At 43.9% G+C, this 24,566-nt stretch overlaps 1 protein-coding gene across 12 annotated transcripts in view; it reads right to left on the bottom strand.

Annotated features, from left to right (window-relative positions):
* RNF220 (ring finger protein 220) overlaps nucleotides 1-24,566 on the bottom strand; it is a 327,501-nt gene that overhangs the window by 100,900 nt on the left and 202,035 nt on the right. For 11 of the 12 annotated variants that reach the window (XM_081914744.1, XM_081914747.1, XM_081914743.1 and 8 more), the window contains one exon: nucleotides 14,452-14,581. In XM_081914744.1, coding sequence (XP_081770870.1) covers nucleotides 14,452-14,581 — 130 coding nt within the window. Of the gene's footprint in view, nucleotides 1-3,773; nucleotides 3,800-14,451; nucleotides 14,582-24,566 lie in introns of those variants that run through there. The other variant, XM_081914739.1, reaches the window with a different exon arrangement.

The following is a 24,566-nucleotide window of genomic DNA, read 5'->3' as shown; positions in this document are numbered from 1 at the left end:
ACTTTTACTGAGTTTGTAACACAACTGATCCTGAACACTCAGATTGCAAAGAGTAATTTAATATTTGGCAAACAGCAAGTCAACTGGGAAGTTCTCCAACAGAAACCACATGGAAATGAATGGGAGTTATACAATAACTCAACAATCTATTATCATCTTGAATATTTAATCGGGGGGGGGGGACCTTTGCAACTTCTGCTTCTATGATCACCACTTGGTCCACATAAGTCATCATCTTGCTTGCTCTCTTTCATGCAATAAATATAGTTTTTAGTACTGTACTCCAATCTAGAGTGGACCTCATTTTCTGTTGTTAAAAAAATACATTAATTTGATTGCTTTTCTACAAACTAGTTAAAAGTGTGTTCTAAATTGTCAATGGCACAAGAGTCCCAGTTATCTAGAGATGCACGACTATGAACTCCCTTCCCAAGTCTTGCCTGACATCTGATGGCTCTACTTGTAGAGGCCCCACTTGGTCTTCCTGAAGAGCAGTTGACACTACTGGGCCAAATGGACCACTAGCCTAATTCAGTATAAAACTGTTCCTTATATCCAAATTATGAACAATATGCATAGAACATGGACATTCACACCTTGTCTTTCCCAGTGTTAAGCGAGTCGTTTCACCCGGCAGTCTGAGGGTTATCCTGAGGCATCTGCTTTAAAGAGGTCATGAGCTTTCCTAGCTCCAGCTGACACCAAGTGAGTGAGTGAAACTCTTGACACCTCATTCAACATCTTAATAGCAGCCTGCCTTATTGGTTTTGGAAGCGTTTAAAATTAAGCCTCTTGATAAGAATTCCTTTTTGGAATAACAACATTTTACCTTGGAATGCACTGCTTACACAATCACATCCAATAGCAAAAGGTACTACAATGGAACAGGGGCAGTGAGCTGGCTTCAACCATATGAAGTGTTTGTGTGTGCGGGAAGGAGGGGGAGAGGCAATAAACAGAGGCAGTGAAAAAGTAAACCGGAAATTTTAAATGTCACTTTTAATCAGTGACTGTTCCATGGGAAGGCTCAACATGAAGGAAGCAGGGATTCGTTGTTCGTGTGTGTGTGTGTGTGTGTGTGTGTGTGTGTACTATATCAGCTAGTAGTGACTGGGAAAATGCTCCAACATGAGAGAAAAATATTGCTTGCTAAATGGGGATAAGTACAGTGAGTCTGCACACTGCCACTTTTAGATAAAACAAAGTGGTCTAAAAGTCTGTTTTTACTTTTCTTCACTCCAGCCTCCCAGAAGCCCAAATAAAATCTGAGGATGACATGAGCATGAATGTAAAATTGTTAATCATCCTGGCTTATAGTTTGGTAATGGATGTGCTTCAAACCTAAATGAAATGAGGGACACTAGCAGAGAACATGGAGTTTTGTTGGTTGGTTCCATTGCTTTGACCTAAACTTCCATATAAAATAAGTTCATTTATAGCCTTCATGAATGCAGGCAGTATTTAAAAATCTGACAGCAATCTGTATTAAATATATATATATAGATGCATAGGAATATGGGAAGCTGTCATGCTGAGTCAAATCATTGGCCCATCTAGCTCAGTACTGATACAGATAGTACAGACTCTATTTTGACTGGCAGCAGCTTTCTAGGATTTCTGACAGGAATATTTTCTCAGCTCTTACTGGAGATACTGGGAATTGAACCTGTAACCTACTGCAGACAAGGCATGTGTTCCTCTACTGAGCAACGACCCTTCTCTTTCCCGCCTGCTATCCTTCCTTGTTATATTTTCATGGTGTACAGCCATAGGTATCCAACTAACTCATTCCATCAGCACAAAGATTTCTGCTTGCACAATGGAACTCCCCCTCTCCCAGGCCCTCCTAAATCTGTTCTGGGTTTCTGCCCAACCACCCACAGAAGATCTGAGAAGGGAACGGGGGGGCACACAAAAAAGGGGCAATTCTGTTGCATGAGCAGAAATCCTCGGGCTGATGAGTTATTTGGAAACAACCCAAAGCTTTAAGTAAGAGTTGCCTGGAAAGTGGTACTAAGGCAGGTGTAGTGTCTGTGCTTTGCTGTCTGAGCTAGAATTGGAGCTTTTTCTCAATAAATTCAGTTCCACCTGACCTCCACATTAGAGAGGGAGCATCTACTAATTTTGACTTAGGGCTTATCCTTACTTGCCATTTGCTCCGCTCTTTCCAGGAACAGGTCCACACTTTAAAGCTCTGTGTCCGAACACACACACACACACACACACACACACACACACACACTTTTATTTTTTGCTCTGGAGCTTTCCCCCCAAAATCTGCTCTTTAAAACTGAATCACAGCAAACAGGTATTTGGGATTTCTGCCTAGAAAGTGTAGAGTAAAGGTTTCTGAGGGCTTTTTATAACAGTAAGTAAATGGATGTCCCAACCACACTTCTATCTTTGCAGTAATTCTACAATTCAGAGACAATAGCAGAATAGTCAGTCCACACATTGGAGCACAGGCAATTCTGTTACAGTGAGAAAGTCTATGGGGAGGGGTTATTGCTTTTGTTTGTTACTGTATAATGTTATGCATTTTTGTGCTTTTATACTGTAAACCACCCTGTGATCTTCAGATGAAGGGTAGTATAGAAATTTTGATAGATAATAATAGTAAGAGTAGAATTACTATAGTAATAGCATAGTTGTGTTGGAGAGAGCAACCACCTGACCATCAAAGAACGAAGCAGAAAACAAATCTACCCTCACAAAATGGGAGGGTAGTGCTGCAGGGAATGGGGTAGACTTTAAAAAGCTTGGCACTCAATGCTAAGCAAATGCTAGCCCCAAGAGACTCATCTTGGCACTTCCCCAAATCAGCAGCAGGATAGAAATGGTACATCTGCTGAAGCAGCCAAACTCCAATACAAGCAGTTGACTTGCCCACATTAAAATCAGGCCATAGTGATCTTTTGCCCTCTTGTTACAACCCTAACCAAGAACCTGTAAATCAGGAGGACCAGTGACCATAGCCTGCACTATATTTATCAGTGGGGGAACCCCACACAAAATAACACTTGCACAAGCTCACGATAGCCAGTAATCTCCAATTTGTACACAGCAGCTTCAGGATAAGAATCCATGAATCCAAGAATCCACTTGCACCATAAGATCAACTCAGTGATAAAGTACAGTGGTACCTCGGGTTAAGAACTTAATTTGTTCTGGAGGTCCGTTCTTAACCTGAAACTGTTCTTAACCTGAGGTACCACTTTAGCTAATGGGGCTTCCTGCTGCCGCCGCACGATTTCTGTTCTCATCCTGAGGTAAATTTCTTAAACCGAGGTACTATTTCTGGGTTAGCAGAGTCTGTAACCTGAAGCGTCTGTAACCCGAGGTACCACTGTAAAGGGAAACATGGGTGTATGTTTTCTTTTAACCAAATGGCTATATTTTGGTTTCCGCTTTGTTTTGCCTTTCCTTATGGGTTGAAACCCAACAAATTCAGCTTCTTAACTCTTCCCAGAAAAGAAAACGACAGGAAGGGGGGAAACATAAAGCCAGTCTGACAAATAAAGACAAGATACAAGCCAGGGGGGAAGGGAATGTGGAGACTGATCTTTGTTACTGTAGCTGTAATGGGGGAATAATTATCCTCCAGCTGGTAGCTTTAATCCACCAAAAGGACTGGCCTACAGTTGAATTTTGCTTGCAGGGGAAAAAACTTAGAGACATTTTCCATGAGCTTAGTTGCCCAATCTATTCTGCTGCCCATGCTTCTCCCTACTCTGCCCTTCACCAGGGCACCTGGGTTCACTTTGTTAGCTTACCTGCTCATCATATGGTGCACCCTTCAACAACTAAATGTCCAAGTGGCCTCACAATCACTGACAAATTTAAAATTACAACCTCTATTAACCTTTCTATACACATGGGGAACAGAGGCCCAGATGAGTTGCCAGATTCACTTAATGTCATACAGGGAGAATGTGGTGGAGCTTGAACTTTTGTGTTCTGAGGCCTAGTTCAAGCTCAGTCACATTCAGAATCTCAGCCACAAAGTTCGGCCAAGCTTCAATGTCCCAGTACTGAAGAGGTGCAACAACAGAGGACATGGGTAGTATTCAACTCAATTTTATTCAGAGTAGACACACTGAAATTAATGGACCAAACTTAATCATGGTCATCAATTTAAATGGGTCTTCTGTGAATACAACTTAGTTGAATACCACACCATGTCTCCATTTTCACTAATGTCACAATCAGGTCTCTGACCCATCTCAATAGCAAATATGGCAGGGCACGAATTCAGTTTGCCAAGGTAAAGGTACAGGTAATGGACCCCTGGATGGTTAAGTCCAGTCAAACTTGCCAAGGGAGCCAGAGTTTGTCCGCAGACAGCTTTCTGGGTCATGTGGCCAGCACGGTGCAACGGGACACTGTGACAAGTGCCAGAGTGCACAGAAACGCCGTTTACCTTCTCGTCTATTTATGTACTCACAGTGGTATGCTTTCGAAACAGCTAGGTTGGCAGGAGCTGCAACAGAGCATCAGGAGCTCACCCTGTCACACTGACTTGAACTGCCGACCATCTGATCAGCAAGCCCAAGAGGTTTAGACCACAGTATCACCTGCTCCCTTGTCAAGAACAGAAGTTTGAAATCACAACACAAGACAACTTGCCATCCTTAAAAAACAAACTCCTCTTGCTCCTGTGCTTATAATAGAAGCCTGTGACACGGCAATTAAGGAGGTGAAGCTCCTCCAACAACTTATATCTATGCCAGAAAAAGCTTTTCCTCTGCAAATTTTGTGTATCAGGATCAAGTCAAAAGCACAGGATGTTGACAGAGGCATAGGTGAAGAGTTTGTAGAAAAAATGGCCGCACTCAACACGAAGTAAAAATTACTTGGCCTTTTCTTTTGAAAAAGAAACATTCACTTACACTCTTTTGGGCATACACCACTCTAAAGGTAGCATACCTGTACCCAAGAAAATGCAGAAGCATGAAAGTTGATGATATGAGCATAAGTCTGGAGAGAGACTGACATATTCATGAATAAAGGCACAGTAGCTAACTACAGCATAACTGTCAATTTCCCCACTGAAAGTAGGATGCCTTCAAAGGCTGAAGCAATCAATGTAAAAGCCATTGACTGCATGTACACCTGTATGTACACTGGCTGCCAATTAGCTACTGAGATAGGTTCAAGGTCCTGGTAAAAAGGTAAAGGGACCCCTGACCATTAGGTCCAGTCGTTACCGACTCGGGGGTTGTGTTTTTATGTTTTATATATGGTAATGATTAATAAATTAAATGATTCCTAAACAAAATTATTATTAATAATTAATCATCTTCATCTTCATCTGCACTGAACATAAACTAGCGATGAGGCAAAGACTAAACCACATTAGGTTTAGTGATAGCATTGGTCTATGCACAGTTTTTGGACTCTGCTGGACTCCAATGATGTTGTGCCACACACAGGTTTGTGGTGCCGTATCTCCTTGCTAGTGGCGTTCTGGTAACCTTTCAGCTAACAGCACTGGACTATGCAGAAGCTGATAAGTCTTCTATTGGTTGAAAATTGTAAAGGGCTGACTCTCCATTCCTCTTTATGTATACCCTCTTCACCTCCTCTTTCTGTTCTGCCTACAGGGTCTTTGAGTAATGGGTAATGAATGAGACTGGGAAAAGGGCCTTTAACCTGAGCAATTGGGTGATGGTTCACAAGTATCCTCTAAACTTTAAAGATGGGCATCTCCTCCACCTGCCAACTCAAATGTTACATAGCAGAGTGATGCATATTCCCTTACCAAAGCATAATGGCCAGGCCCTGACAACACCTCTATTTCTCTCCATTGCCAAACTTATTTTTAGATAGTATTGCCAGGTTGTGTCCTGCAAAATATTCATATATTTTGAAGCCCCACCACCTCCAAGAAGTGGGAGGCAATGTAGTCATAGTCTTTCTGCCCCCCTTCTTCTACCCACCTGCTGGCAAGCAGGGCTCCAAGTGTGCAGAGAAAGAATGGATGTAATGGATAGAATAAGCTGTGGCTGCCTCATTTGCTATTGCACTGGGAGATCCAAAGGTATATGCATATTCCCAGAGTTGCAACTGGGCAACACTACTTCAGGAGCAACAACTCAAGACTTTCACTTTTCTAAGCCATAACTGAATGGAGGAAGCATTGATTAGGTATATGCTGCGGAATGGGAAGGGAAAACTAGAAGGAAAAGAACCTTGTGAGGGAACTGCCCTCTCCTTCAGATCTACCAGGCATGAATTTATGCCTTTGAGAGATCCCATTTTGCAAAGCTGAATAGGTTACTGATCTCTCTTTCTGAAGAAGCTGGTAGCAGTAAGCAAGGCTGTACCTTGGAGATAGAGTACATTCTATGCAAGGGGACATGCAGAAAAAAGCTGCCCTCACCAAGCCCCTCTTGGTGACAAGAATAAAAAATTACACTGCCTCAGAATTTATCATGCACCCAATTACAATGTTAATTGGCAAGCCCCAGAAATCAATTAATTCACAAGTTTTTTTTCAATTAAAAATTAAGATAAATCATAAAAATGTTTGAAGCAAAGGCCAAACACTGTGAACTGCTTTCCGTCTTCCTATAGGGATATATTAGAGGGGTTTTTTGGAGGGGATTATAAACATAATAATAAAATAATAATAATAATAATGAGATATATATATTTAAAGTGCTCGTGTTTTTGAAAGCCCGGTTGCCCTTGAGTGTCTTTGGCAATGCGCAAGAGGCCTGTCATCAGCAGGACTGGGCTGAAGACAGATAAAAAAGTATCGACCGGTCGGACACACGGCTTCTGCTTTATTGATCAGGCGGGAATTTAACTTGCTGTGCATATCCACGGTGTCAGCAAGGGCCACAGGCGAAATTAAAAGTACTTGGCTTGGAGATGTCGCCATGATACCATGGGAAGGAGGGGGAGGAGAAGAGGGAAGAAAGAGAGGATGAAATGTTAAAAAGCTGATGGGTGGGGGGGAATCAAAGGGAAACTAATGAGAAAAAAGTTAGCGAATGGAGGGAGATGGGGGGCCACCGGGGTCTAATTCTCACTGAGAGTAATGCTGGCTGGTCACTGTCTCTTTAGATCTCTGCTTGGTTGTCAGGTTGCTTTTAAGGTGAGAGATTTACTATGTATTTCAATGGAGCTTTGTGAAAGAAAAAAGGCCCTCACTCATAAATGTCTCTAATCTCCCTCGCTCAAAGCTCTGTAAGACCTGAGTGTTGGTTGCTTTGGAGGTACCAGTGCGTTGCCTGGCCGGTTTATGTCACTGGGCGTAAATCTAGGAGAGCCAAGAGGTGAGAGCAGTGACCCTGATGCATGGCATGTGACAATGGGACTTATTTATGTTTTATGCACTCCATTTATTCTTATTGGGGGGAAAGGATAACATCTTGCACACCTCTTGAGGATTAGCTTCTCAGGAGGATTCTGAAGAGGCCTGGTGCAGTCAGCTGCTGGATTACCCAGGGAACTTTGTGGTACCTGCTCATAAGCTCCCTATAGGTGAGTTCCTAGTGGATCAACCCAACTCATGATTACAGAAGGGTAGAAAACACCATATTTCAAACTGGAGTGTTTTACCTGAACTCAAGACTGAGCTCAGTGATTATACTGTGTGGCCACTTCCAGACTGTCACAATTTTGCAGGTATGATTCTATCATATACTAGTAAATTTAGATTGCACAATTAAAGTGGATTTGGTGCTCTTAAGTTCTTGCACAATAAATTCACTTCCAAAAAACAGCCACATAATTTTTTTGTGGTAAGTAAAGTGATGGGAAAATACACTTTAGAGTGTCAGATAATGGCAATGTCAGGTGATGCTATATAACCTTCGCTCAAACTGAATGCTCAATAGTGATGTTGTATGATGTGTGTGTGTGTATACAGTGCTTTTTTTCTTTTAAAAAATGTTTAGGGGTACTCTCATTTTCCTACTCATATTGAAATACTGCCCCTCAATGAGGCCAAACTTAGATTCACAAAATGTTTAGGGGAATGTATACCCCTGTTTCCCCCCAGAAAAAGCACTGTGTGTGTGTGTGCGTGCGATGAATGCTCAGTACACTGGTTATCTGGAAGAGCCCTGTTTTTTATCTCATTCTCTCTACTATCTCCTGTTATGTCTGCATAATAGTGCTAATGGAATAGGAGGGTGTTGGCAATGTTATACCAAAATACTGATACAGGAGGAAGGAGGATTTTAAGCACTGGGTGTGCATTCCATACATATGGCTCAGCAAAAATAAACGAGCAGACTAATCTCAAACCACCTAAGGTTCCTGATTCCTGACATATGTGAAGAACCTGTGGCTCTTCATATATTGTTGGGCTACAATTCCCATTATCCCTGGCCACTGGCCATGCAGGCTGGGACTGATGAGAGTTGGAGTCCAGCAACACCTAGAAGGCCATAGGTTTCCCATCCCTGATGTAAGGAAGCAGCCATACTATGGATTTAGTTGTCCTACAGAATCTCAAAGCTCTCAGCTTCTGTCCTACATCATGACCCATTTATCTAAATAAGAAACTTCCTGCATGTGTTGTGATGTAGAGGAACAATGTGGTATTCAGTGAAGTAGTTGCAATAGTCAAACAATCCCCCCCTTCCTCTCTCTGTGTGCCCCATGCCATCCCCAAATCCTCTCCAGAGTGTCAGGGGAAATCCCAGAACAGATTTAGGGAGTATGCTGGGGGAGGAACGGGGGGGGGGGATTGTTTCACTGAACAAGGAGAAATCCTTGCACTGAGAGAACTATCTGCTTAATGCTACACTAAATAAAACCCACAGATTTTGGTTAAATGGTAGGGCCACTTATTAACACAAAAGATTTTCTGAGCACTAGATATGCTGAATCAGTGCAAATGCACTCATAAACTGTTCAGGTTGTGCTAATCCACAATTACAAAAGAACCTGTAGGATCAGTGCAGGTGGCACAGCCTGAATCAGTGAGTGTTAGAAAACCACAGTGCTAGCTAGCTTTGTTAGGATACCTTCCCATTCACTGTTAATTCAGCAGCAATAGAACAGATGGGCGGGTGGGGAGTTAGCAGGGCTTGGGCTTCAGGTTTTTGTGCCACCCCCTCTCTAAGGAGAAAAGTACCATGAAAGTCGCCTCTCTCCAATGAGAGTGCTCAAACACTTCTATTATCCTTGAGTGCAGCCTCTCACTAGTCTCTTGAACACCTGGAAAGCTGGAAGGAAGCTAGACTGGGATTTGCATCAGGACTGGAAACTTGGCTGAGTGGGCCCTTAGCAATTCATGAGAACCTGCCAACCCTAGGTGCTGATAAAGCTGGGTACTGACGTTAGACATGCCTGGATATTGCTTAAATGTGCAAATGTATTGGAAATAAGCAAGGTCACTGTAGAATCTCATCATCTTTACATTAGAAGACTGAAAGGCCATTTGCAAGAGTTGCATAAAGGATCCAGAGGATTCTGCCATAACTGGGTGGCTGGGTGGAGGCAGATTAGAGGGCAGCTGGGGCACCTTTCAACACAGCGATTCTTTTAATGTTTTATCTTAAGTCAACTATAGAGCTTGGGGGGCCAGCATCTAGATCCCTTCAGTGCTTCACCATGGGGCACTGTCCCTTGTCCCCGGATCCTAACCCAGGGCTGTGCACTGCATGAGCAGCTACTTGGCATTCCGTGGGAGGCAGTGGAAGGGTGGGGAGAGAAAGGGCTGCATGCAAATTTCATTTCTGAGCCACTGGCGCTGTTTCAAGTGCCAGGAGCCTCGGAGCCCCTTCTCAGCATTACATATGTAACAGCCTCATTGAACTTGACATGTCAAATTCAGGCCATTTGTGCAAAATCTCCCTTTAATAATACCGTTTCATTTCACTCAAATGAGACTTGAATGCATGTAAAATGGAAAAGGATATTTAAGCGCTAACATTAGGCAGATGTCTTGCCAGAGGCCGATTGAATATATGAGATTTTGAAGTGGTTAACACGATTTCGCTGCTCCCTCTTAGAATATGTCACCTGCCGGGCGTTTCTTCCCCCTCCTCCCTCCCTTTTTAAGCGAAGGATATAAATTGAAAGAAAACAAAACTACAAGCTTCGGCTTGGAGGGGATTAACTCCGTCCACGCTGGCATGTCCTTCTGAAAAACAAACAAGCTTCTATCTTACTTTTACTGGGCAGTTTTGGAAATAGATGCAACATTTTGTGGCAAGGTAGGTGCTAGGCACGGCTTTTAAATTAAAAAATATTAGAAATATCATTGGAGGCAATATAGTCCCATCCCCTGCCCCAGCAAGATTCCTTCAGACTAAAACACTCTGGATAGTTGCCTATCTAGTTTCTTTTTAGGGCTTATTCAGCCACTTCCCCTCTATTGGGCAATACTAAAGCAGGCTACCAATGTCACATGCACTTCACTCATTGTTCAGCCCGCAGAGGATAGCCTTGCTCAGAGGAACCGTTGTGCTCCAGTTCACCTCCCATTCAAAAATATGCAGGACGTCCAATCAGGCACAAATACAACAGACTGCACATTCACTGGATAAACAGCTGTGTACAAACACTGTACCTTTAGAGCAAATTTGAAGCACATTCTTCAGAGAATTCTGAACACTGTTGTTTGTTAAGGTTCACTGGGATTGTAACTCTTTGAGGGGAAAGAATGTGTTTCAGATGTGCTTTAATGGCATAGGGTGTACATAGCCGGAGCAAGGGCAAAGCTGTTGCAGTGGCCAATTGGCTCAGATTCTAATAAGCAACTGGGCTACATGGCCAGTGAGACAGCTGCAACTTGCTTCACACCTGTTGAGGGTTTAAAAAATGCCTTGCTAGAGTGTTCCTACACTGGATCTACAAAATGAGACAGTGCTAATTCTGGAGATCATTAAAGCAAAACTAACAAAAAGAAGTAAGGCATGTGTGAAGAGGAAGGTTTGTCATTCAAAGTTCATGACAAAGTCTCAAATAAGCCAAGGTTGAATTTATTTTTCTCTGGTAGAGGGGACAAAGCCTGCTGTAACAGATAAGTCTGTTGTTTGGGGATGGAAAATGATTTGCTCACCCAAGCAAGGGTTGAATTAGAAACTGAAGTGAGGTGACACAGAGTCAGCCATCTCAATTAAAAATAGAAACAACACTCCTCTTTTGTTCTAAGATACTACAATTACACATCTCAAGTCCAAGACATAGAATCATAGAATTGTAGAGTAGGAAGGGACCCTGAGGGTCATTTAGTCCAATCCCCTGCAATACAGGAATCTCAACACGCCATCCAATTCATGGTCTGAAGGCATATGGTACAGTAACATTACTGCAGCTAAACAGATCTGAGTCTGGTTAGTGAAAGGATGGGGGCTCCATGATGGAAGAAAGGCAAGTCATAACTGAGAAAACAAACAAATATCATGTAAATTGAAGTGAAGTCATAATCTCTGGTGAGAAAATGCCATCTATTGAGTAACACCAGTAAGGAGATGTAGCTGTAACATCCCCCAGTGCCTTGTTAATGCAGATAAAGGTTGTTACCTCAAGATGATAACCCTGGAATCATTACCTCTAAATCTTTTTGGCTGTGTAAAGAAGCCTTTAGAGGCCACAAACCATGGAGCCACTGGTGCTTTTCATAAACACTGGAGTTAAATGCTTCTGAGTAATGTCCAAATCGCTTTACTGTGCAGTGTTCACACCGATGTCCTGCTGAGAAGACAATATGGGCCAGGGCATTCTTTGTGTGGCCATGACCAGGGAAGGCTGCTTTTTTCATCCCACACCACAGGAGGTTTCCTTTACCCTAATGTTTATTTAATAGCTGAAACAACAATCTGTGGTTGGGCACATCTTCCCTTTAAAAAAAAGAAGATCCTTCCCTTTGGCAAGCGAGGTTCTTCCACTTCCCAGGATGATTTTCCCATACCACAGTGATTAGTAACAGCTGCTGGGCCATTTTGGTAACGACTGGAGTTTGGCAGAGAGGTATGTTGGGCTCCTGTACTCTAGCCCATCACATTTATAAGCCCACATTTTATTTTCAAGTTTATTGGCTTATTTGAGATTGGTTATTAGCTTCCCTTTCTCATTATGGATGGCTTCTGTTTCACAAGTCCTTTCTGTGTCCAGGGTCACAAGCTGGAAGGATGGTGCCACCATCTTGAATACACAAAGCACCACACACACACACATGCATGCACACACAGAGTGAGATTTGTGTTGAAGATGGGCAAGTTCATGTAAGAGGCCATGTTTATATACCATGTTCTATGCAAGGAAGCCCTGAACCCCAGTTCCCATGAGACACAAAAGCAGCCTGACATTTAAGGTGGCTTGTTCCGACTGCCAGGCTGGGGCAAGATGCGGCAGCGGGCTGGTGATTAGCCCCTGGGGCCTGATCTGCAGAGGAGACTGAGCGTTATCTATTGCAGCATGGTAGGAGTCATTAGTTAATAATTAATAAAGACCCTGCTATTGCTCTTCCCCATGCATGCAGCCTTAGCGGGCAAGGGCTAGGAGTAAGCTGTCTCCCCCTTTAACTGCCGTGGTTATTTAAAGGAATAATGCCATTCTTTTTCATTTGTCAGCTGGCCCACAATGGCCCTTGTCAGCCTTTATGATTTAGTGTTTCCTTTCCTTTCCCATTAAACGCCACCTCCTCCCCACCTCCCTGCCTCACGCCAGCCACAGGCTGCTCTCGGCCAGCTCCACTCCAAGACTAGCCTCGCTCTTTCCACAGGCTCCTCTGAGTGCTAATTGCTTCTGTTCATTTAAACCTGTTCGTTAATTTGCTGTGGCCCTTTATTAAGTTGGATGCAGCCCAAATTACACCATAAATTATGCGCACAAGGGAACCGGGTGTCACATGGGATAAATGACTTGGCTGTTGCCTCCCCCCCCCCCCCCGCTTTCCTCCCATCTGAGAAGTGGCAGATTCTGGCTCGGTACTGGATCCTACATCAATATGGATCTGGGAGGTCTTGGTCCAGCCTGGATTCAGTAGGCCCCTCTTTTTATACCCTGTGGAAACTGGTTCCTTACACCTGTGTCCAATAATCCCCCTTGTTACACTGAGAAAAGACTCCAGGCTAAGCTGGGCCCTCTTTTCGAACCTTGAGGGGTGGTCTGTTGAGGTGCTGGGCGGTCCAAAACCTGGTTGTTCACTGCTTCCTACTGTTCCCAGCCACCTGATGACATCACCTTGCTGCCATCGGCAGCCTGATCTCTTTCTTCACCTTTTAATGACCGGGGAATTCATTAATAATTGAAATAAACACGCTCTCTCCCAGGCTGCAGTTTTATTAAGGGAAGGCCAGGGATCTGCCAACCCTTGGCTGCAGCGATTTCCTAAATAACTGCTAGCAGTTAAAATGCAATTATTATTTAAAAAAAAAACACAGAGGACTTTTGCTGCGCTGGTGAAAGCAGCAGCAGCAGGCAAGGGAGAAGCAGCCTCAGGGCAGGTGGCAGCCTCTGGGAGGTGGGCTGGTGGACTCCACCTTTGTGTCCACATGCTTAACCTCTTCTCTGCTGCACTGGGGAGGCAAGAATACCTGAATAAAGGAGGCTGCTGTTCATAGGAGTCACGAAAGGGGGAACCTGGAGAGGCAGTAATTCCCCACCAAAACTCTTTGGCAGTGTTGTTTTCCATATTGGTAAGATCACACATTTGTTTTGCAATCGATGAAAGCCGGGGGGGAGGGGATCAGAGATTTCAAACCTTTCTATTCATTTTCATTGGCAGGCTAGGCCAGTATGGAATTTACAGGTTAAGAGGTAAAAATGCATGCTGGGAGTTTCGTGGAGCTTTCCCTGAAACCAGTGAAGCAGCACCAGAGACATCAATGCAGGCAGGGCTGGCTACAGAGAGAAGCAGCCTGAGAGCTAGTGAAGTATTCCCAGTGTCCCCTACATCGGATTTAGGGCGGTACCGGCAGTTCCCCCCCAAAAGGGCAGCGAGCTGAGGGGGCGCAAAATTGAGAAGATCAATTTTGGGGCACCAAATTATGTGCTCGCTCAGGACACCATATTACCAAAGATTACCTAATTCTGTACCTGGTGTATCAAAGTTGTTGTTTTTTAAAAGTGCCCTTGAGAAAGAATCTCCAAAAATGTGTTGCACTCACAATAAATCTTGTGTGGTATGATCAATCAGGAAAATAACATTGCCTGAGAGCCTTGGTGGGGAATATTTTGCAACACCTAAAGTTTCCTCCCTCCTCCTTTTTTGGGGTGGGAGAAGCATCTTAGATTGATTATTGATTATTACTGAAGACACATGTTCAAAAGAAGAGTACACAGATAGTTTAATGTTCTAAAAATCTGCAGTAAGAGTTACACTCCTCACCAAGGTATACAAGAACAAATTTTTAGATTGCTCAGCTGGTACATGCCACACTGACTATAGAGGGATGGGACCCACATTAGCTGTGTCTTGGGGTTATGCACACTGATGCTTGTGGTCGTACGTGGGTTAGTGAAGACCCTGGCTGTCCTTACCTGATGTTGAGCTGTGTTAACTTCTCCATTTCTTGCTCCATGTGTTCCTGCAGCTCACCTGGGCGAAGCAAGACCTGACAAATGGGGCAGATGGGAGCCTGGCTGTCAAAAAGTGTTGCCTTCTTTTTGCCTGTAATGGAAAACAAGAAAGAGTACTGAGTTTCAGGTCCATTCATTAGTACCATCCCACCACTCTTGTAGCGTGGAAATAGAAAGTGTTTTAGAAAAACAACAACCCACAAACATATGTAGTCTCAGTTACTGGCTCAGTAGCCAATTTGTGTCTCTTCTACCCACTGGCTTTTCTGAATGCCGCTCCTTGTCTGTTTCAGGAGTGCACTTGTAGGCCACACACCATTGGCTAAGATCAGCAGAACTTTGGACCTATGTAATGGGCTGCAGCAGCTGGCCCTGGCTTAGGATTAGTCCCTTATAAGCTTGGAAAGGGGTGACTGTGGGGAGGTCTGAGGGAAGTTAGCTTGAAGAAATTAACTTCAGCTTCTTATCCTATAATTAAACATGGCTGAAGGAGGCAATTAAAGGGAGAGAAGGAGCACTTCTAGCAGCTAGGGGAAATTACTAGGGCAGCCTCTTTCTGCACCATTGGCCAAGAAGCAAGATGCCCCACCTCCTACTACCATGAGACAGAGAGAGAGAGACAGACAGACTGACTATGACTGCTGCTTACCACTGCTGCTTGAAGTGGCAGCAATATCATATTTGCACTTTTCTAACGTTACCTATACACAGGTACTACAACAACTGAGGGCAACTCCACACAAGACAATTTGCCTACATAAATATCACTTCCTTACAGAACTGTTGAGAGTACACAATGTATTTCTATAATGGGGTCCTTGGGCACACACCCAGTTTTCTTACATGGGAATTATATCCATGAAGGAAATTCATTTTGCATGAAACGGCCTTAAAAGTGAGAGAGTCTTACAACAGTATATTTTACTCAGTATCAATATTCTAACTCTTTGTCCCCAATCGCCCTGCTAGGAACCATGCCATTGATTTCTCTGGTTGGAACAACCTCAGAAGGCACTAAGCAGAGGCAGAAACAATGTGGTTTTAAAATAGACTTCTATCAAAAGTTCAAGTAAGGATTAAGTCATAGTAACCTTCCACGAGCAGAACTAAAGCACTTCTACCACTCAAGTTAGCACTCAAGCCATGTAAACAAACTTTCAGGGGAGAAACTGGATATACATGGCTCCTTGTAAGCTTGAGATGATTCAGAAAAGACAAGCAACTTCCTTGAATGACTTGTCACGTACGTGTGTGTGTGTGTGTGTGTGTGTGTGTGTGTGTGTGTGTGTGTTGATGAACAGAAGGGATACTGAAAACCTAAGAAATATACGGGTATTTTTGAAGGTCTCCCAAGCAGAAGACCATCTTTGCTGTGAGTCCTGCAAGACCTGCTCCCTGCTTTGCTGGCCTGTTTCTACCTGGCCTGGGAGGGTGGGTCGCTGACTGATTCCAGCCACAGAAACAGCTGTTGCTACTAAAACGGTCAGAGACCATCTTAGCTGTGAATCTGCAGGGCTGCTGCTCAAGATGCCTAGAGGCTGTCAGGATGGAGAGTTTTTGCTGGAGTCAAGATTTCATTTTGGAAATGCTGTTACTGGTACAGAATAATGCTTTTGTCTCTTTACTGTTAGACCTTATTATGAATTATGTAGAGATTGTTTATTTTATTATATATGTATTAAGATGTTTTTATTTATTGCTTATAACTTAAGTTTTGTTATATTTTTGTAATTATGTAAATCTTTTGATGTTGTAAGCCACCTTGAGTTTAACTGTAGAAAGGCGACATACAAATAAACGATTGTGATGAAATGTGATTTATTAGCACTAGAAATTATACCAACCCTATTCGGCTTCTTCTTCTGGTACAAATTCAACCAGTCACAACCTCAAAAGATACTGAGAGCTCTGAACTAGCAGGGACAGTGATTTCTGTACCATTTCAATCGCCTCAGAAAGACCTCCATGGCCTATTGCAGCACAACCGAATTTTGTTGAGAAGCAGGCAGCAGTTTGGCTTTCTATGTTTTCTATGTTCTACAACTAGTTTCTTTCCCTGCTCAGAGATGTTACTACACTCTGCATTAGAACATGCAGCAGCCTGCTAACGTATAAATATTTTTTAAAGGCAAACAACCAAGTGACCAAAGACATTATTAGACAGTTGCAGGGCTGCAAGCACGAGCTCCATAGCTGTGATAGCTGCTCTGGTCGTCAGAGGGCGTAGCACACCCAGATCTGATGGCTGCCGTGAAGAGAAGCATGCTTTATAGTTTCCTATTGTCATCTAATGTGAAGCGTTCCTGCTGGATTATTTATTTATGTATTAGACATGGATCAAATTGGTTAAATCCGCGCGAGAGGCAGTAATGCGCCATAAAGCAGGCTGCGTGCAATATGGCCTTCCAATCAAAAGCCAAAAGGTGCCATTTTATGGCCCCAAGCAAAAAGCACAGCCCAGTTAAATGAATCCCCTTGAAAGGAATAGACCTCCCAAAGGAGAAAATGTTGGCACAAGCGCTTTGCCGGGGCTACATAAACAGGTGTAGGGGGGAGGCGCTTTAACAGGACTGAAATAAGTTTGGAAATAACCTTGACTCATCCTTGCCTTCAAATTATGCACAAGGCCATGCTTCAGGGGAGATGTCTTTCACCAGCCATGTCCCCACTATATAATACACTCACTAAGTGCACCACAGAACCCTTTATGGGAATTAGGGTTTTATTTCTCTCTATACATATTGCGGGCATTGAACTGAGGGCACCTTACTCAAAGCTTCTTCTCCGCCTGCTGTAAACTACCACACCATTGTTCCCTTTTATAACTAAAACTGCAAACAGTGTTTGAATTATCAGAGTTCAGGGGGGAGGAGGGGAGTAGTAGAGGTCTTATATCAGGATGGAGTGAAGGGGTACTGTTATGAGGTAGCCCAAAGAACCTGAGTCCCAGGTCTTTTTTGTAGGCCCCTGGTTCCTCTGCCTCTTCCCCTCTTCTTTTCAAGGAACTTAATATGTTGTTTTTAATTTTGCATACTGACATGCTAAAAAGTGCATTGCAAAGACACCCCGGCTACATGCCATCTTGATTTGACCAGTGACACTCAATTTAGATTGAATATGTTCATAAGCAAACAAACAGGGTGGTGTAGTGGTTAGAGGGGTGGACTAAGACCTGGAAGACCTGGAATGGCCACTCAGCCATGAAGCTCACTGGATGACCTTGGGCCAGTCACTCACTCTGAGTCTAGCCTACCCCACATGGTTGTTGTGAGGATAAAATGGGGAGGGAGAAGAACATGTATGCCACCCTGAGCTCCTTGGAGGGGGCATAAATGTAATAAATAAACAAAATATGCTGCAGTTCATGCCAGCAAATTATTCAGATTATTCTTATTCAGGCATTGTTAAACTCCTCTTCCAGAACAGAGACAGATTGCTGGTCCTTACCACCATCACCCCTGCTATAAGCCCTGCTAGGGATCAGGAGGAGAACAACTGGCCTGTTTTGCAGTGCTCACTGTTGCTCCATCACACACAGAGTGCTGCTGCTTTTCAATAATAGCCAGACCTAAACAATCCTCTCACATTGACTGGGAGGGTGAGCAATCCCAGCTTCCTCTTGGAGCCATTCCACTTTTGTATGGTCAAAGTCCAAAATAACCCCAGAAGGTCCCCCACTGGCTGCTATTTATAACTATAGTCCCATTAGTGTAACAATGCTGGTGTCTGAGACCTCCCTCCTAAAACAAACAGGCAGCCTTTGAGCAAACGGGAAATCCTGCTGGATCCCTGCTGCAGTCTGCATGGTTGGATGGGTAAACATGCAGGGTGATCTCGCTGTCCCCTTCCCACAGCATTTCAGAGCATGAAATGTTCCTTGGAGCTGCTTCTCTGTCCATCACCACTAGATGTGACCCAGAGCCACGAAAGGACAATCAATTCAATGCTCTTCAGCTTTAATGGGGTTTCTGTCCCATCTTCTTCTGGGGGCAATTTCTTCATTATTTTCCTTGTTTTGGCAGAAAAAAATATGATTTTAAATTGCTTGTAAGAAAACCCCACACACATTCTCAGCTGTTAAAAAAAATTACTACAGTCCAGTCCCGCATGCTGATCATCTGATCGCCAGCAGAGGGCGGCATAGAAACAAAACTAGTTACTAGATTAGTAACCCGTATGGGTGCCCATCGTTTGCTGGCCTAAGATCGAAATGGACTTTTCAGATCACTTAATTTATGTGACACTGGGAGGGAGAGATTGCAGACTCACTGTAGGGAAAAAGGACCCATTTCAAGGGTATACTTGAAATCATTTCATCCAGAGGGTTGCCAGAGTGACTTTAGCATTGAGTCAACCAGCACCCAAGATAACATCTGCTCCTTACAGAGGCACCTCCCGCAGAACCCACCAGCTAGTTTTCTGTTTCTTCCCAACTTACGCCTGTTGAAGGAAACACGAAGGCAGCTGAGAGTGTGGTGCCAAGCAACCAACCACACTACCCGGTCTGTGCCAAGTCTGAGTATGCCATTGTGCCAGGAGCTCCCACGCCCCCATATTTCAGCCAAGGCTGCAGGCTTCAAATGGCCCCTTTCAAGCTTTGTTTTTGGCAGCTGTGTTTGTGTTTGCTTGGCCTCCCTGCCTGTCCTTCCCTTCCCTTTGGCCCCTTGTAACTCAGCAGGGTTCATCTCCAGTGTTTACCCTCCTTGGCACGGCTGTTCTCTCCCCTGCAGCCCTTGGCTTGCTAACACTGCAAAGATGAAAAGGGCCAGCCACGTCCCTCTCCTGTGTGTGCAGACTCCCCTGGGCTCCAAATAAATGCTTCGTTCTAAGTGTTTGAAACTGAATATTTCCTGTCCTGAAAGCGGGGCAGAGGGGGGTTGGTACTTCAACACAGAAACCACAAGAGCAGCTCTGTGAAATCCCTTCACACACCACAGCCTTAGGTGGGTCTGTCTGGGCAACAAGAACACACCTGCTGGCAGCCTGTGAAGAAGGAGGCATGGTGGTTGCATCACTGAGAACTGAGCAACTTTATCACTTACCCAGGAGGAACCTCTGCATGTATGAATGTGCCTAGAATTGTCTCAGGTTATATGAAGACATTTGCAGGGCCAATGGGTCTGCAGCGGCACCATTTCCTGTCCCCAGTGGCTTTTTCATCCTTTCTGCTGTTAGATGTAGCCAAAATTGCTGCCAAATTAAGGTACAGGCACATTGTGTAGATGTCATAACAATAAAACATCTCTTCACAAAAGGCTGGAGGGGATACTTGTAGTAATGCCCCATATTGGAATAAAAAAAATGAGTTTATTCCTGAAGCATTCCAGAGATGTCACCACCACTTTTGTGGGACAACTGTAGAAAATTTTGAAAATTTACTGTGTGCATACAGTACAGACTGCTTTCTGAATATACCTAGGACGCATCTGAGCATTTTTTGAATTTTAGACATTTAAATAATAATGCATGCTAAACGGGTAAGGCGTAATAATACAAAATATGGCTGTATAGGAGACAGTGCATAGCTGTGAGGAGGAAAGGGGTTTATTGTAGTTGTTTTCTAACCAATATCTATATAAAGAGGATTCCTCACAAAACCGAGATAAAACCAATAACGATCTTACTCTGCTGTTATTAGCAGCAGCTAAATTAGTGATAGCAACATACTGGAAGACTCTAGATACAAACCTTTTTGAAGCTTGGTTGTCAGAAGTATGGGACATCATCCTTATGGAAAAATTAACTATTTTACAAAAGGAACATCACACCAGGGCGAAAGCGAACACCTTCTATGCAATATGGTATGCTTGCATTGACTTTGTAAAATCAATTGAGCATGGTTTCCCTCCACCATCATCACATGGAACACTATGGAGCAACACCTTTATTTGACTGCCTATATTAGAATATAAGTGACTACAAATTTCAGCTGATACTTATTTTCTTCATTAACTAAGCTCTGTATTCTGTCTAGATAACTGTTTATCCTTTTTATGTTCAGTACTCAGTTCAGAAAATCAATAAATATATTTTTAGCAAAGGGAAAGAGAAGAAAGGATTGCTATATGCAAACTAAGGCGTTGGCTGCACTACTTTTTTTTATCCAGCGTGGTTCTGCATGATGGGGCTTCACAAACATGCACAACTACGCCAAGCAAATGCACATTGAGCTGTGGCTCCCTGTTGAAGCAATACCCAAGAATCTATATTGCAAATCAGGGCAAATATTTCATCACACCACTTGTGTCTGAATGACTGCATTGACAGTGTCCCAGCTTCTCTAATTTTAAGGTGCAAATATTTTACCGCTTGCTCCCCCCCCCCACTTCCTGCCACTTCTACACAAACTCAAAGAAGCAGTGCTGCAGACACTCTTACTGTGTTTGCCCCTCTGTGGGCATCTGTGAGTTATGGTAGGTGTGGAGATGCTCCCCAACACCACAGTAATCTGCCATGTTTACACAGAGCCTGAAAGACAGTGCCCCAGTAAGGGCAACATGCTCCAGGATGCAAACAGATTCGTAGGTGCTTTGCATGGAAGCAATCTGATAGCCAACACTTTGTTACAACATACCCTTAATTTTCAGCAACAAAGGCTGCTTTCCAGCCAAACAGCAAAGCAAAGCAATTTCACTCTCGCTCTCTCACATTTCATAAACATGTGTCTGACCTAACAAATCTACCCAAATCATTTACTCTGAAACGCCCCAGAATAAATGAGCAGCCCTCTCCCCATAGCAGAGACCTGTTGCCTGACAGGCTGTGAAGAAGCCTAGTGGCAGAAACATAATAGAAATGCTGACACAGCCTCAGGGTCTGTAATCAAGCTCCTGAAGGTTCTGTGGGGATTATTCTTCCCTTGGTGATGGGCCTGCTGTTATTCCTTGGCTGATAGCAGGTATCTGCCGTGACAAGCTGCCTGTCCCTCCAGCTCAGAAAACAATCATTCTAAGGAGGGTCCACATTAGCTTTGGAGCAACCAAATGATGCTTCTGCACCCAGAAACACTGACGGCTCATGGCTGTAAGGAGGCACTCATATACAGTTTGCTTGTTTGTTTTTATTCTAAGCATTTAGATCCAACCCTTTAATGACGTTTTCCCCTAGGGATCTGACAAACTTGCCCAAACACCCAATCCCTATAAGGCAAGCTGAATTGTTCAGGCTACTGATATCAGCTCAAGTTTCTTCTGAGTTCGCTTGTACCTTCTTCTTTTGGCAATTTCTTGTTTGGCACCAAAGAGGACACTGAACTTCTTGCGCACAGCAGTCACTGTCTCCCGAGGATGATAATTACATGACAATTAAGAGGAATTTGTTCAGGTGTCAAAATAATGCATCCAAAAGAGCACAGGCATGCAGACTCAGGGGGAGATCAAATTTAGCCGATGTAAAGATGTGCAAGACAGATTGCTAGTCAAAACAAATTAGTTATCGCATAGTACACTTAAATACCATTGCATACTGATGTATCAAGTGGGAAGGAACCACAAAGGCTCTCTAAGGCAGAAATCTGAAGAAACTTAAGGCAGAAAAGTGACGTTGCTTCTGTAACTTCCCTAGACAACTTATATCAGTCTGGTCATGCTTTCTGTTAGAAGTTCAGAATAGATTTATGCAACTACGGGCACATTCACACTTCTGTTTGGTCCATGTTTTATTCTGTTTCATGTTTTCTAGGCACAGGTCTGAGAGGTTTTTTTTTGTTCATCCCGCTGGACACAAGTACACACCTCAACAAATGGCTTACTTTAGTTTTTTCTGCCTTTTAAGTGCTGCCCCCTTCCCCTCTTTTCCTCATACGAGCAATGGCAGTTAATACTACCAAAAGCAAGGCAGGAGACAAGGGTCAGGGGCAAATGTGGAATACGCGAAAACAGTGTTTGACTGCCCTTGCCTGGCCTTGAGTACATCATAAAATCCAAAGAGAGAAATGGACACAAAAGCCTTGAACAGTAACCTCAGTAACCCTAACCCTAAAACAGGATCTTCCATACATTAAATCTGTATCACTCAGATTTCAGCCTACCACAACCATATAATTAAAGTACCAGCAGAGAACTTATCCCTAGAAAGCACAAGCCAATGAGAAAATCCATTGCTTGGATTACAGTGGTTGAGACTGGGCCCAGCCCCCTTAACTTTTGTGATGTTCTTCTTAGCTACAGATTTAGAAGACACATTGTGATTTGGCTAAAACTGGTGGAAGCAGGGAGTGGGGCTTGTGGATTTCACTAAAGCCCCCTTACTCTTTTCCCCATAATATGACATCTTAAAAATGGGATTCTGGTACCCACCCAATTCCTGTGACTTACAACAACTCTTGTCGTGCTCCAGATGCAGATGCACACACACCTCTAGCCACTAAGCAACTGTCCTACACAATTCTATACCCTGTGGATCAGTTGCGGCAACAGTGAGACCCCTCCTCCCTGCCAGCTTATATACCCTCCCCTGACAGGTTGTGCACCCACAACCTGAGACGCTTCCTGCACAGAAGTTGTCACTGTTCGAGGAGACAGTGGGGCAGAGAAAGGTGAGGAGTCCACAGACCCGTCTGTCACCTGAACAGTCTTTTCCTCCATCTTGGACTGCCCTGACTCTCCCTCTTCCACCTGCCCTGGGGCCTGCCTTGTGGGCAGCGTCAAACCCCATATGTCACTGGTCCCCTTTCCTGGGTCACTCCCCTTGACCGCTGCCTCCACCACACACACTTCGGAGTCCTGCCAGTCCCTGACAAGATGATAAAGCGTCTGGAAACCAAGTTTTATGAGGAACAGTTGAGGGAGTTGGGTATGTTTAGCCTGGATAAGAGGAGAGTGAAGAGGAGAGAACAATATTCAGATGTCTAAAGGGCTGTCACATGGAAGATGGGGAAAGCTTGTTTTCGCCTGCTCTTGCGGGTAGGACTCAAGGCAATGGTTTCAAGTTACAAAAAAGGAAATTCTGACTAAACATGAGGAAGAATTCTCTGACAGTAAGAGCTGTTCAACAGCAGAACCAACTCCCTCAGAAGGTGGTGTACTCTTCTTTATTGGATGTTTTTAAGGAAAGGTTCATTGGCCATCTGCCATGGATGCTTTAGCTAAGATTTTTGCATTGCAGGGGGTTGGACTAAATGACCCCCAGGTTCACTTCAAACTCTACACTTCCATGCTTCTAAATTCTCAAACAGAACGACCCCCTCAACCCCCCCAAAAAAAATTTCCAGAAAGTTTAGCCATTTGTTTAACTGCTTATTTGAACCATGTATGAAAAACTGCCTACTACTTTGGAGCATTTTAGGAATCACATCTTTTGTTTCCTCACGTCCCGAGAAAACATCTACTACAACATTTAAATAGTCAGGACCTTAGGGAGGGTGGATGTAAGACACACAGCACTACTTCTGAAAATGGCAGGCTCCCCTTGACAATGCCTAGTACAACTTACTGTGTGTCTTGCCACAAGTGTGGTGGAGAATCACCCTGTTTAATGATGTCAGGATACAGGGGGAGTTGAACTAGAGGCTGGAGAGAAGGGGGAGTTTAACTGAAGGCTTAGTTCCACCCTAGTTTAAAGCTTAGTTCCACGCTCACTGAGGCTTATGTAGAGATAAGGAAGAGCACAAGTTTGCCAGGATTACAGTCACAGGTATGGTACCCAGTGAGTTCAGACAGCAGAGGTCTGTGCTTCTGCTGAACAGTGCCAACTCCATGGCCCCTCCAGCCCAATAGTCCATGTCCAGGAGTGGTCAGCGCTCTGTTTCTGCCACAAGGAGCTGAGTCTCCAGCTCCTGATTCTAAGCCCACAGCTGCCCATCCTCAGCAAGAGGAAGATGGATTGAGCTGGGCAATAATTTAAGAAACTGAGCGAGTCTGTACATCCAATCACTTTACAAATCAGGAGAAAGGGAGAGAGGAGGAAGGGGGGAAGGGGAAAGAAGTGAAAAGGCCGTGCAGGGAAATGCATCACAATTACTGTCTAGTCTCTAATGAGGGGCCTGTCAGGAGGCTGTCATCCTGCGGAAAGCCACCTACTCAGAGAGATTCAATAAAAAAGTAGCAGAGAGATAAAAAAGAGATATATTTCAACCC

This window comes from Podarcis melisellensis, assembly GCF_964234715.1.
Source record: "Podarcis melisellensis genome assembly, chromosome: 6".
NCBI classification, from domain to species: Eukaryota; Metazoa; Chordata; class Lepidosauria; order Squamata; family Lacertidae; genus Podarcis; species Podarcis melisellensis.
This window is presented reverse-complemented; position numbering and strand designations above follow the sequence as displayed.